The sequence below is a fragment of the Bacillus rossius genome, chromosome 3 (assembly GCF_032445375.1).
Source record: "Bacillus rossius redtenbacheri isolate Brsri chromosome 3, Brsri_v3, whole genome shotgun sequence".
Taxonomy (NCBI): domain Eukaryota; kingdom Metazoa; phylum Arthropoda; class Insecta; order Phasmatodea; family Bacillidae; genus Bacillus; species Bacillus rossius.
In genome coordinates, this window is record NC_086332.1 from 126,328,582 (window position 1) to 126,342,642 (window position 14,061).

At 37.2% G+C, this 14,061-nt stretch overlaps 1 protein-coding gene across 1 annotated transcript in view; it reads left to right on the forward strand.

Moving 5' to 3' along the window:
- LOC134531231 (protein glass) overlaps nt 1-14,061 on the forward strand; it is a 663,482-nt gene that overhangs the window by 507,404 nt on the left and 142,017 nt on the right. Inside the window, exon 6 of the mRNA XM_063366906.1 lies at nt 6,421-6,626. Within this exon, the coding sequence (XP_063222976.1) occupies nt 6,421-6,626 (206 nt within the window). The remainder of the gene's footprint in view (nt 1-6,420; nt 6,627-14,061) is intronic.

The window sequence follows — 14,061 nt, forward strand, 5'->3', positions numbered from 1 at the left end:
CTTCACGACTGGTAACTATAGTCATCACCGAATACCTTTTTCAACGCAACTCCCCACGCGACTCCGGGTCGGTTTTTTTTCTACGGTGCAGGGATTAACCCGGCCGTCGCTACTTTCCAAGTCAAGCCACCGAGTCTAGGGGACACGCTGGGGCCGATCGACCCACTCACGGTTAGACGACAGAGCTAGCCTGGCGCCCTCCCGGAAAACACCCCAATTTTCACGTACAGCTCCTTAGACTCGCCGCGGGAATCGCACCCGAAACCCCGGCTGATGGCATTATGAACTCGATGGCTTATTAACCATTTTAATGCCGACCTCGACGAAAGTTGTGCCATCGACGGCGCAGATCCCGACGGTAGCAAAGTCGAAGACCGCGGAGATCCCGAAGAAAGGTGGACCATGTACACGAACAAAACTAGATGATAATTTAACACGTGCAGTGCCGTCTGCAGAGGAAACATCTATGTCTTTGGCATCATCAACAAGATTGACAATGGTGAACCTATCGATGATGAGCACTGAAGGTACAGCGTTATCTTCCTAGCATTGATGTCGTCAATGTGGTAAGAAGTTTTCGAAATACAGTAATATTTGTAGACACGATAAGAGAGACAACGCTAATAACACTATGCAAAATGTTTTTCTTTGATTCTCTTATCTTAGGTGTTCCTAAATTATTGTTTGCGCTTATTCCAGATCTGCAATCCGTTTTTTCCTGTCACGTACAGTGTTCTTTTGCAAATTTAGGAAACTCATTTTTTATTTAAACATAAATTTTACACAGGGAATTTTCATTGCGAAGAGGAAATTTTATTTTGGTAAGAGGGAATATTTGGCAACACTTGTTACACCCAGCTGTCTTTAGGAGGGAAACAGTAATTCATTGTTTACATGCTTTAGTGTGGGGTTTTATTTGAGAAATGAGTTCCCGTAAGCATTTAAATAACCCAAAAGTGTTCTGTTATACTTGCGGTAGTTATATAACTGCTTACTTCGGAATAAAGCTTAGTGATCAAGACAAAAACTGGGCACCGAACAAGGTATGTTATACATGTATCGAGGGACTGAGACTGTGGAAAAATGGTGCAAAAAAGCAATGCCCTTTGAAATTTCAATGGTTTGGAGGGAGCCAAAAAAAAAAAAATCAAATTAACTACTGTTATTTCTGTGTGGTTAAATTGCAAGGTTATAACGCAAAAACTAAGAAGTACATACAATATCCGAACATTACTTCAGCCATACGACCAGTTATACATTAAAAAATCTCGTCATATCCCAGTTCCACCTCTCGTTACAGAAAATGTGCTTCAGGAGAACAGTTCAGAAAACGAATGTGATAATGCTGTCCGAAGAAAATTCTACGCCAAAAATACTAACTCAAAATAAACTTAACGATTAAACTCGTGACTAAAATCTGACAAAGGGTTTGCTCAGTTGCTTGGATCAAGATTGAAAGCATATAATCTCGTACAGTAGGTGTATTAAATATGTATGGTTACAGGAGTGGGGTGCTTAAGATCCATGGACCCGTGGCGGCCATATTGTATTACGTCACTTCCGGTGGCACTATTGAATTGTGTAACTTCTGGCAGCCATTTTTCATTAAATTCGAAATTAAAATGATTTATGTTAAAACCATATTCACCCCTTTTCCACCCCTTAGAGCTGGATTTCCGCAAAATGGTCAAATTGAGGTTGGTAGATTTTGTGTATGTATTATTTGTCCATAGTTTATTTTGATATGGTTGATAGCTTCTGATATATATTTAACTATCTTCAACCCAAATTAAATTTTTTCAACCTTTAGGAGTTGAATTTTGCAAAATGGTAAAATGTGGTTGGTAGTTTTCGTTGTTTATTATTGGTACCAATATAATTTGTTATGCTTAATTAAATTTGGAGATCTAATTATTGACCTTAAAAACGCATCTCCCTAATTCACCCCTTAGGGTTTGAATATTGAAAAATATAAAAATTGTGGTTGGTAGATTTAGTATGATAATAATTGGTACCCGAAATCATTTATAGCGCTAATATTAATTAAATTCGGTGATATAATTATTTATATTTAAAACATACTAACCATTTTTCAACTCTTATAGGTTATTTTCGCAAAATATAAAAATAGTGGTGGGAAGTTTTCGTATGTTTATTATTGGTACACCATTTATTGACTATGATTATTTAAATTTGGAGATATAATTATTTAACTTAAAAAATTACTTGCTTTTTTACCACTAAGTATTAAAATTGTGGTTAGTAGTTTCTATATGTTTATTATTGTAAACCAAAATCATTTAAGTGCTTATTAAATTCGGAGATATAATTATTAATATTAAAAATATACTTACCCCTTTTTCATACTTTAGAGGTGGAAATTAGTCAAATATAATAATTTTAGTTGTTTTTTTCATATCATTACTATTCTTAATCAATATCATTTTTTGCACTAAATTAATTTTGGAGATATAATTACTAACCTTAGAAACATACCTACCCCTTCTTCACCCCTAATTATTGGTACCTAAATTAATGAATAGCACGAATTATATTCGGAGATATAATTATTACTCCAAAATATTTACCTTTTTTCACCCCTTAGAGATTGAATTTTGCGTAGTATAAAAGTTGTGATTGGAAATTTTTATATGCTTTTTTATGCTTATTTAGTTTCAGTGTTATAATTATTATTCTTTAAAACACTTACCCCTTTAAAACCCATTAAGAGGTAAATGTTATCAAATGTTAAAATTGTGGTTGGTAGTATTTGTATGTTTATTATTGGAACCTAATACATTTTCTTATGCTTGATAATTTCAGATTTATAATTAACTAGGTTAAAATCATATTTACCCCTTTTTGACCCCCTTAGAGATAGAATTCTGTAATTATATTATGCAGCCTAGTTATTAGTTTATACTAAAACTAGTTCAATAACAAATATAGATAATGAAAATAGGACATTTCTAATAAAAATATCATCAAAATCCGTCAAGTAGTTTTCTATCGATGCTCGAACGAATAAACAAACAGACAAACAAATACACAAAACATTTAAAAACTATAGTTTTATTTCTCAATAATGTAAATAGCCATTTTTAATGGTTTATAACTTTATTAAATGTACATACTTTTATTAATAGTATAAATTTTTATACTATGTGGTAGTATTGTGTGATGAAAGCCACCTGTTTGTTAATATCAGTTGAATCTCTCTACTTACTCTCCTCTCACTCCTCTTAGATAAACAAATGCACTTGTATATGTATACCATAAATGCATATTCACTTGTGCACTTGAAATGTGTGTCCAGTAAAAACTTTGAATTAAAAACACAAAATATCAAGAGTTGGTTGTACCTGGCAGGTTGATAACCTAATAATAAAATAGTTTAGCAAATAAAATAAAATTAAATATTTTATATTCTGTACTTGAGATTTAAATCTGCGCTCTTGGTACAGCAACATACTTACATAAACATAAATCTCAATATTTAATCGGTATCATAGACAATTATACAGTTTCGTTAGTGACGAATCACTCTAAATTAAAACACAGTTGTGTGTTGCCCTGTTTACCTAGCTAATAAAAACAAGTAGCACTCCCTAACTATTATACTAGTGATGAATGATTATAGCGCTTCTCTGCTGCATCTATGCGACTGGGCCGCGTAACACAGAAGACTGAATTTGGTTTTAAATACTTTATAATCTACTTAATTTCAAAAGGCGTCCACCTATTAGTGCGCTGCGGCACTGATTTCACATCGCCAAATGCAGCAGATACACAAAACATATGTCAACAATTACGTAAAAGCGGTAAAATGTCAGTAGTATGTAAATGTATTTTCTGGCACAGGGTTCAGGGTGAGGTGCCTGGTGCCGGCCGCCATGTTATATTGTGACGTCATGGTGGCCATCTTAGATGACCTTGACCATTGAACTTGACCTTCAAAATTTGCCAAAATTTGTCCAAAATTTGCCCAAAATTCACCACAATTTACAGGATTTTTTGGGGGGAAATCAGAAAAAATTTCTTTTTTTTTGCGGGAAAAATTCCCGTTTTCTTCCTTAGAAGTTCAAAAATTAGGATTTCGAAAAACCTCAAAAGAACACAAATTCCATATTGAGGCTTAAGAATCCATGTCTACAGCCTCCGATAAGCCTCTGACGTCATCATTGAATATGAAGTCATCGTTGCAATTTCCATTACGTCCACCATTTTGGAATTCTATTATTATTGTTCGATTTTAATGAAAAGAAATAAAAATTAACAAAAAAAATTAATAAAATTTTAATAAAAAATCTTTAAAAACACCGTTGCACATTATGTTACGGTTGCTATCTTGGATTGTATAAATGTTGGATGTTTCGTTATGCCCTCCATCTTGGATAAGTATGACATCATCGTTACACTTTTCGTTCCGGCTACCATATTGGAATCTAGAATTTTACACATTTAGTTATGGCCGCCAACTTGAAAAAATTTAATTTTTACACTAGAATATCTGAAAAAATTTTAAAATTGATAAAAAAAATCAATCAAATTTTAATACAAAATTATTTTAAAAACGCACTTACGACATGCAGTCCTCAGTTCGAACACAGTAAGGGCAAATATAAAAAACGTCGATAGATCCTTCCTCCACGGAAGCCGCCGGCAAACTGACCTCCCACCACCAATACCAAGGTATATATCATCAGCTAGTACAACCATGGCTTGTAATATGGTGAGGCCGAATGCCGTGGCAATGTGTGTTGGTGAGGCCGACAGCCATGGCAATGTGAGTTTGTGGAGGACTACAGCTATGGATATGTAGGTTGTGGGGGCCGACAGCCATAGCAATGTGAGTTTATTTGGGCAAAGATCCATGGCAATGTGAGTTTGTGGGGGCCGTCAAACATAGCAATGTGAGTTTGTATGGGGCCGACAGCCATCACTTTGTGAGCTTGTGTTTGCCGACATTCATGACAAGGAGAGTTTGTGGGGGCCGAAAACCTTGTAATGTGAGATTGTGGGGGCTGACAGCCATGGAATGTAATTTTGTGGGCGCCGACAACCATGGCAATTGAGTTTGTGGGGACCGACAGCCATTCCAAGGTGAGTTTGTGGGTGCCTACAGCCATAACATTGTGAGTTTGTGGGGCCGACAGCCATGGGATTTAATTTTGTAGGGCTGACAGCCATAGGAATGTGTTTTTGTGGGGGTCGAAAACCATGGAATGTAATTTAATCGTGGCCGACAGATATAGCAATGTGAGTTTGTGAGTCCTGACAGTTATTGCAATGTGAGTTTGTGGTGGCCGAAAGCCAAGGCATGTAATTTTTTTGGGGGGCAACAGCATTGGTAATGTGTGCTTGTGGGGGCAGACAGCTATGGAAATCTGTGTTTGTGTGGGCCAACAGTAATGGCAATGTAGGTAGTTGGAGCAGACAGCCATGGCAATGTTAGATTGTGGGGGCTGACAGCCATGGCATGTAGGTTTTTGGGGGCCAACAGCCATGGCATGTAGGTTTTTGGGGGTCGACAGCCATGACAAGTAAGTTTGTGGGGTCCGACAACCATGGAATGAAATTTTGTGGGGACCGAAGCCATGGCAATGTGAGTTTGTGGGTGCCGACTATCATTGCAATGTAGGTTTGTAGGGGCCAACAGCCATGGCATATAAGTTTGTTAGGGCCGACAGCCATGGCATGTTTGTAGATGTGTTTACGGCAATATGTATTTGTGGCATGGAAAACAGCCACTGAATTGAGAGTAACCGATAACGGTGAGAGCCAAGTCAATGCAAGTGAGATTTCCTGCCAAGTGCCATGGGGTGCCGCCTGGTGGCAATGTGATTAAACGATGGGGCTTTCAGTTTCGGAAATGTTAGTGAGTACCTGTGACCAGCAGCTAAGGCAACGGGTAAAAGTGCGTGTGCATGAGAGTCTCGGAAATATGAATGTGCGATGTGGCCGATAGTCTTGGAAATATGAGTGTGTGGTTCAGCCGACAGCCACGGAAATTAATGTGTGGTGGGGCAGACAGCCTTTAAAATACGAGTTAGTGGCTGGGACGACAGCCTCGGAAATAAGAGTGAGTGATGGGTTTGGTTGTTAAGTGAAGGGTGTTTGACAGCCACAGCAATACGAGTGAGTGGTGGGGGGATAACTAATAATAATGAGAATCTTTTCTGGAGCCAAAAGCCAAGGAAATGTGTGAGTGTATTGGGCAGAAGAGCCACGTTATTTTGAGAGAGGGTAAATATGATTACCAAGGAAATTAGAGAGATTAGGTGTGTCCAAAGGCTAAGAAAACGTGTTTTTGGTGTGGCATGCAGCTAAGGCATAGTGTGAGCAGAGAACGAAAACAAGGCAATGTTTTTAAGTGGGGAGGCTGATGACTACAGCAATTTGTGTGTGTGCATGTGGTAGGCGAAGGTGTCGTTGGAGGAGTCTCCTCGCCCCAACCTTTGTCGTATCTGCGGCAAGACATATGCGCGCCCTAGCACGCTCAAGACGCATCTGCGCACGCACTCAGGAGAGAAGCCGTACCGCTGTGGCGACTGCAAGAAGTCGTTTAGCCAGGCAGCCAACCTGACAGCGCACGTGCGGACACACTCTGGCGAAAAGCCCTTCAGGTGAGTCGTGCGCCTGCTACAGGACCCATCTTGCGAGTCTTGATCTTCACTTCATATCTGTTTCATGTTTAGTTTTATTTTAAATGTATCAATGTGCACTCTTATTACGTAATAATTATTATTATAAACAAAGTTAACCATCATACGAATTAGACAATATAATATTTGAATGATATATATTGTTTAATATATTGATTTTGTAAACTGTGCTTTCAATTGGTCTTAAGACACATTCGCTGTGCCCGACTCACTGAAAAGCATTCCAACAGATCGGGAGCACCCAAATAAAGCAGGATACAGATTTAAGCGTTCAGTAGAAAATATTATTCCCAGAGAAAGCTACCCTCGTGCGCTGGGGGGTAGGGCTACAAAACAAGAGCAAGATTTCTAGTAGAAGACAGGGAAGCAAATCTAGCGGTAAATAAATAAATAAATAAATATAAAAACACGTCACAGAATTTGCACGAAAACGAATTTTAATAGCCCAATGCAATTATTCAATAATCAAAATTATTTAATGGCATCAAAAAGTAACACACACCACGCTGTCATTACAAAGCGAGAGGAAAAACATATCGTTTAATAAAGGTTGAACATAACAAACAATAGAATCTTTTGAAATAACGTAGATTTCCAAAATTAAAAGATAAGCGCGAAGGAATAACAGGCCCTAAAGGTGACAGAACAATAAATTAGCAAAATTTAAGGCATTTCGGAACTTTTCGAACAGGTACAAAGATAAATATACTCAGCCAAAATAACACATAGTTGTGTCTTCAGCAATGAGGTAAGGCATTAGCAAAATTTTTATTCCGTTAAACATAAGACAGTTAAAAAAACAAACAAAAAATGATCGAGCATTCACAGAAAAATAAAAAAAGGTATTATTACTAACACTTATGTCATATTGAATTAAAATTCTATGCCACGTAGTAGTGTACAAATGAAACTACTGAGACAGGGTGCAGGGTGTGATGCTTGGTGCCGGAATTCAGTCTGTGGATCCCGAAGTCACGGCGGCCATCTTGGATGTCACTGAACTTGACCTTTTACCTTGACCTTGACCTTTGACCATGATCTTTGACCTTGACCTTGGATCCGACAACTTGAAATTTGGCCGATATCTTTGAATTCGTAAATATTAAGCTATAAATTAGGGAACAATTTTTAATATCATAAATATTTTAAAAATTAATATAAATCACTTTGCCATTTTTATTACGATTTCACAACCGCGATCTTGTAAATCTATATTTTTAATATATAAATTAGGGAAAATTTTCAAAATTTATATCAAATAACAATTTTTTCTATAAAAACACTTCGCCATCTTGAAGTATGACTACACGACGGCCATCTTTAAAATCCGTAATTTTTATGCTAGAAAATCGGTAATTTTTTTTTAAATTTATAAAAAATAATGAACAAATTTTAGTACATAATTAATTTAAAACACCGTAGCGATTTTCGTTTCACTCAACATTTTAAAATCTGCAATTTTTAAGCTAGATAATCAGAAAAAAATTTAAAATGTATTAAAAAATGAATAAAATTTTTTATAAAAACACACTACCATCTTGGATTAAATGTCATAACAGCTACCTTAAAACAATAATTATTATCAAATTTTAATGGGAAAAATTTAAAATTTATAAAAAAAATAATGAATCAAATATTAATAAAATATTATTCAAAATGTGGGCTTGCATCCTTGGTTCAAACCCAGAGACGAAAAAAAAATAATATGACGACATCCTTGACGTAAGCCACTGGCAGAATGACCTCCCAACACTAATGACAAGGTACACATATCGACAGTTAGTATGACATCACATCCATCATCTGGTTTTAGTCTGCTGGAGGCCACCATCTTTTTTTCGTCTGGTAGAGTGCGCAACCATCATGTTAGTTTAATTTTTGTCTACTAGACTTTTGATCTCGACCTCGACCTTGATCTTTGACCATGACCTTGACATTCGACAATGACCTTTAAATTAAGCTTGACTTTTGATCATGACCTTGACATTTGACAATGACCTTGAACATTGAACTTGACTTTTAACCATGACCTTTAACTTTGACTTTGACCTATAAATTTTACCTTGATCTTGAACTTTGACTTAAACATGAACTTTCACCTTGACATTGACCTAAAAACTTTACATTAATATTTGATCTTGATCTTTAATGTTGACCATGGTGACCATCTTGGATCCACCATCTTGAGTTCAGTACTCGCTATCAGAAGCGCTAGTAATAACACATCGCCTACTAGAGGACATCGCCGCATCTTGTATTCAGTAATAAAAAAGGAGCACTAGTGTCACGTAGTAAACATGCTATCTGCTAGAGTGCATTACCATCATGTTAATTTAATATACGTGTCTGGCGACGGACATCAACTACTGGATGTGCCTGGCCACCGACGGGATGTGTCTGACCGCTAACTGATCGTGTTAACCTGACCTCAATCTGGAAGTAACTAACCACCAACTGGACGTGTCTAGCTAACAACCTGAATATGTCTGTACGCAAAATACATGCCTGGCCACTGAATATACATGCTTGGCCACCGACTGGATTAGTCTTGCCCCTTACTGGACGTGTCTGAACGTCAAATACGTGCCTGGAAACGGACTGAATGTGACTAACCATCTACTGGATGTGCCTGGCCGCGTATTACGAGCCTGGCTACTGAATAGACATGCCTGGTTTTTTCATATGTGATGTATAACTGACTCGAAAAGAAATGTCAAGGTATGCAACGGACTCGCTTCGCCTTCTAAGAAGACTGTATAAATCGAAAGTAGTATGTAAATGGGCATACTGGCACAGGCTTCAGGCTTGTGGTGCCTGTGCCGTGGAGCCTGCCGATTGCTCTGACGTCACGGCGGCCATCTGGGACTCAAAAATTCCTCAAAAATGACTCAAAATGACTCAAAAATTACCATTTTAAGGAAAAATTTCTCGTTTTTTCCTCAAAAATTCAAAAATTAGGATTTCGAAAAACCTCAAAAGTCTTTTGCCTTAGAAAGAACACAAATTCCTAAAAGTGGCTTAAAAGTCCTAAGAACTAGCCGCTATAAGCCGCTGACGTCATTTAGGACTATGACGTCACCGTTGCCATTGCTGTTACGACCGCTATCTTGAAAATCTTTATTTATTATCCGATTTTAATGAAAAAATTTTAAAATTAATAAAAAAAATTACTAAATAAAATATTAATCTAAACAAATGTTCGCCATCTTGGATTTGACCACCATCTTGAATTTTTCATTTATTAACGAAAAAATTTGGAATAAATTTTAAAATAATAAAAAATAATAATTTTAATAATTTTTTTATAAAAAAGACTTACAATAAAAAGTCCTCGGTTCAAACCCGACGAGTGCAAAAAAAAGGCGACAGGCTCCTTCCTCCATGATGGCAGCTTCCAGACTGACCGCCACCACATTTTTCAAAGTATATATATTTTGTCACCTAGTATGATGTCATGTCCGCCATATTGAAAATCCGTAATTTTGATGATAAAGATTCGGGAAAAATTCCAAAATTCATTAAATAAATTTTTAATCAATATACTGATTGATTAGAACGATTCCCGTCCTTGGTTAAAAATTGGTAAGAGCAAAAAAATTAAAAAAAACAACAGTTCTTCCTCCATGGAAGCTACCTAGACTGACCTCACACCACCAATACCGAGGTATATATATCGTCAACTGGTATGATGTCATGTCCGCCACATTGTCTTCGTCTGCTGGAGGCCACCATATTGTTTTCGTCTACTAGAGTGTGCTAGCGCCATGTTAGTATAATTTTCTGTTCACCATACCTTTGTCCTCAACTGTTGGCATTGAACTTTGACCGTGACCGTGACCTTGAACTTTACCTTGACCTTGAACTTTGACCTTGACCTTGAAATTTGACCTTGACATTGACATTTGACCTTGACCTTGACGACCATCATGGATCCGACATTTTATGTTCAGTACATGCTACCAGGAGCTACTACCTGCTAGAAGTCATTGCCACTATCGTGTTTTCGTCTGCTGGAGGACTCCATCTTGTGTGTACTCGTCTTATAGAGTACATTACCATAAAAATGTTTAAGTTTTACCCACTAGAGTGCAGTAATCATTTATTATTACTAAGGTGCTCGCCATCTTAGAATTTGGGTGCCATCTTCGTAATTTGTAATTATTTAGCTATAAATTCTGGAAAAAATCCAAAATTCATCAACAAATTCACCCATTAAAGTAATGATTGATTATATCGATTCCTGTTCTTGGTTCAATCCTTGGACAAAGCAAAAAATAATAATTATATGTAAAAAAATAATAATTTCAATAAATCATGTTCAAAATCCTAAAAGAGGCTTAAAATCAATTACTACCATCATCCTATAAGCCATCACGACTGCCATCTTGGATATTTGTATTTATTGACTTATAAATTCGGGAAAAATTCCAAAATTCACCGAAAAAATAACTAATTAATTTACATATTGAATCGATGGATTCCTGTCGACGGTTTGCTTCTTGACCAGTGACAAGTGTAACTAAATATTAAATAATTTTTTTTTCATTACCTTTCGCGAAGTTTATTAATCATTCACTCTACGATAAACAACTCAAGACAATATATGACAATGTTCGACGAATTAAATACTCTGCCGATAAGCCTAACATGAAAATCTAGTTGTTGATACTTAGAATAACCTCTAAACCGTTCATGTACAAAGCCATACATCCATATAGACCAATCGTCTTCGGACCGCGAGGCCGGCTCATAAACAATGTCAGACGTGTAGACCAGTTATTTCCGAACCTCGCGACCTTCTTCATCGTCATCTAATTATAATAATTTAAACCATCGTAACATGTTTTAATGCTTACAAGAGGACCAAAAACCCCATCAAAAAGGCAGCAAATTTTGGAAGCATAATCATAAAGGCATCAGATTTTAAAGCTCAATCAAAAAAAGAAAGCACATTTTGGACGCACCGTCAATCAAAAGGAAGCACATTCTACAAACCGAAAGCTCATTTAACGAAAAGGAGGTACATTCTCCCGTACATTCAACTCGGTAGGATGCGATTGTCAATTTTAAATTAGGATATAATGTCTCCATCAGTCTATGAATCCATCAGTTTTTAGTTCCATAAGTCATTGGCCTCAATAGTCATTGGCTCCAATAGTCATTGGCTCCATCAGTCATTGACTCCAACAGTCATTGGCTCCAACTGCCTTTTTCTTCAACAGCTCCATTGATTTTTGGCCAGAATGCTACGAGTCTAAGAGACAATGAGGCTACAAGGCTACGAGTCTACAAGGATCTAGCTGGTTACGAGTTATACATGGTTGCGAGACTACATGGCTAAAAGGCTGCGTGGCTACGAAACTACATGTCTATGAAGCTACAAGGATACAAGTCTACTCGGCTCCAAATATTCAATTCTACGAGTCTACAAGACTCCTCCAACTGCCTTCGAGTCTACAAAGCTCCAACTACTCCAGCAGCATTATGTTATAAGATTACAAGACTACTTGTTTACGTAGCTACAAGTCTACGAGGCTACTTGGCTACGTAGCTACAAGTCTACGAGTCTCCAAGTCATCATGACTACGCGACTACAAGCTATGAGGTTACGAGACTACGTGACTACGAGTCTTCAAGTTTACGAAACTGTGAGGCTACAGGGCTACGAATCTTCTAGAACACAAGTTTACGAGACTGCGAGGATACAGGACTACAAGTCTACATGAGTAATTGACTACGAAGCTACAAGTCTACATGGCTCAAATTGCGACATTTGTCTTCGGCTGAATTTAATCTTTGACTCCAACTGCTCCTGCAGCATTATGTTATAACATAACAAATCTACTTGGTTACGCAGCTACAAGTTTACAAGGCTCCAATTGCCGCATCTGTCTTCGACGGAATTTTCTCTTTTGCTCCAACTGCCCCAACAGCATTATGTTATAAGATTACAAGGCTACTTGGTCACGTAGCTACAAGTCTACGAGGCTCCAAGGCATCATGACTACGTGACTACGAGTCATGTGGTTACGAGACTATGCGATTGCAAGTCTACATGGTTACGTGATCGCGAGGCTACAAGATTACGAAGCTTCCAGAACACAAGGTTACGTGATTTCAAGGCTACTTGGTTACGTAGCTACAAGTCTACGAGGTTCCAAGGCATCATGAGTACGAAGATTTCAGAACACAAGTTTACGATACTGCGAGGCTACAGGACTACGAAGCTTCCAGTACACGAGGCTACGTGGCTACGAGACTACGTGACTCTAACTGACTACAATAGTATCATTCAGTGGTGAGAGTTAATTTATCTCATGCAAAATAACCTGTTTAAAGTAGTGTCGATTATTGTCAACATATGACACCACATAATGCTTACAGGTAAATATTATTAACGGTAGTTATTATAAGTGGGATGCAGGATGCTCACTAACGATCGCAAAAGAAGGATGGCTTCACTAAGCACCAAGGAGAAGGAAGTTCGTCTTGCTTATTAGTGATTGTCAGATGTCTCAGAGCTTATTATTATATATGACTGAGTAATGGTATTTTCGTTTGAATTCCACCTGATAAAAATATGACAAGTCATGATTTAGTAGCAGAAATTCAATTAATTAAATTTAACTTTGAATAAAATGGCATGACTCATTAAGTAAAACAATTTTCATGCTTAGATGAGTCTCTGAATGAGTGACCAGTTACCTCTTCTGCAACTATCTCCTGTTGGCACCACAGCCTCGTAAAAAAGTTAAAAGCCCAGCTTACTCACGTCTGAGGCTAAGTCCAACTGGCAGCTGGGCGTGTGAATTGGTGCACAAGTTTGGCTAACTTCATGAAACAGGTACTTCAAACTTGTATCATCAACATGGAGAAAACCATCAAAATATTGACAAGAATAATCGGGAGTACATGGAGAAAAGCATCAAAATATTGGCAAGAATAATCTGAAGCGCACGGAGAAAACCGACACACACATTTCTTTGATATCAAAAAATCACAGAAAAAATTTCAAAATAAAAAATAATAATAATATAAAATAAAAAATAGATAAAAAATTACAAAAACAGCTTCTGACAGCTTGTGAACTTCTCATTTGTTGAACAAGGATAGAGTTCTAGCACAAGCCGCCCAGCAGGAGCGCAGCTTTTATCATGTTCGTGCTGTGCAGACAATGGCGTACTTTACAGCGAATAACGTGGCTGCCATTTAATATCCATCCTTGATTTTCTTTCTTGTTAGTTTAAACACTTGCAGACACTGCACAGAATATAAATATTATTTCTTTTTTCAAAAGCTTCATTTGGAAACCAGTTGCCTAGCATTAGTGTGTAATACTACGTGAATGATATTGTAACTTTGTACATCACATGGCTATGGTTATTTCTGAATACGT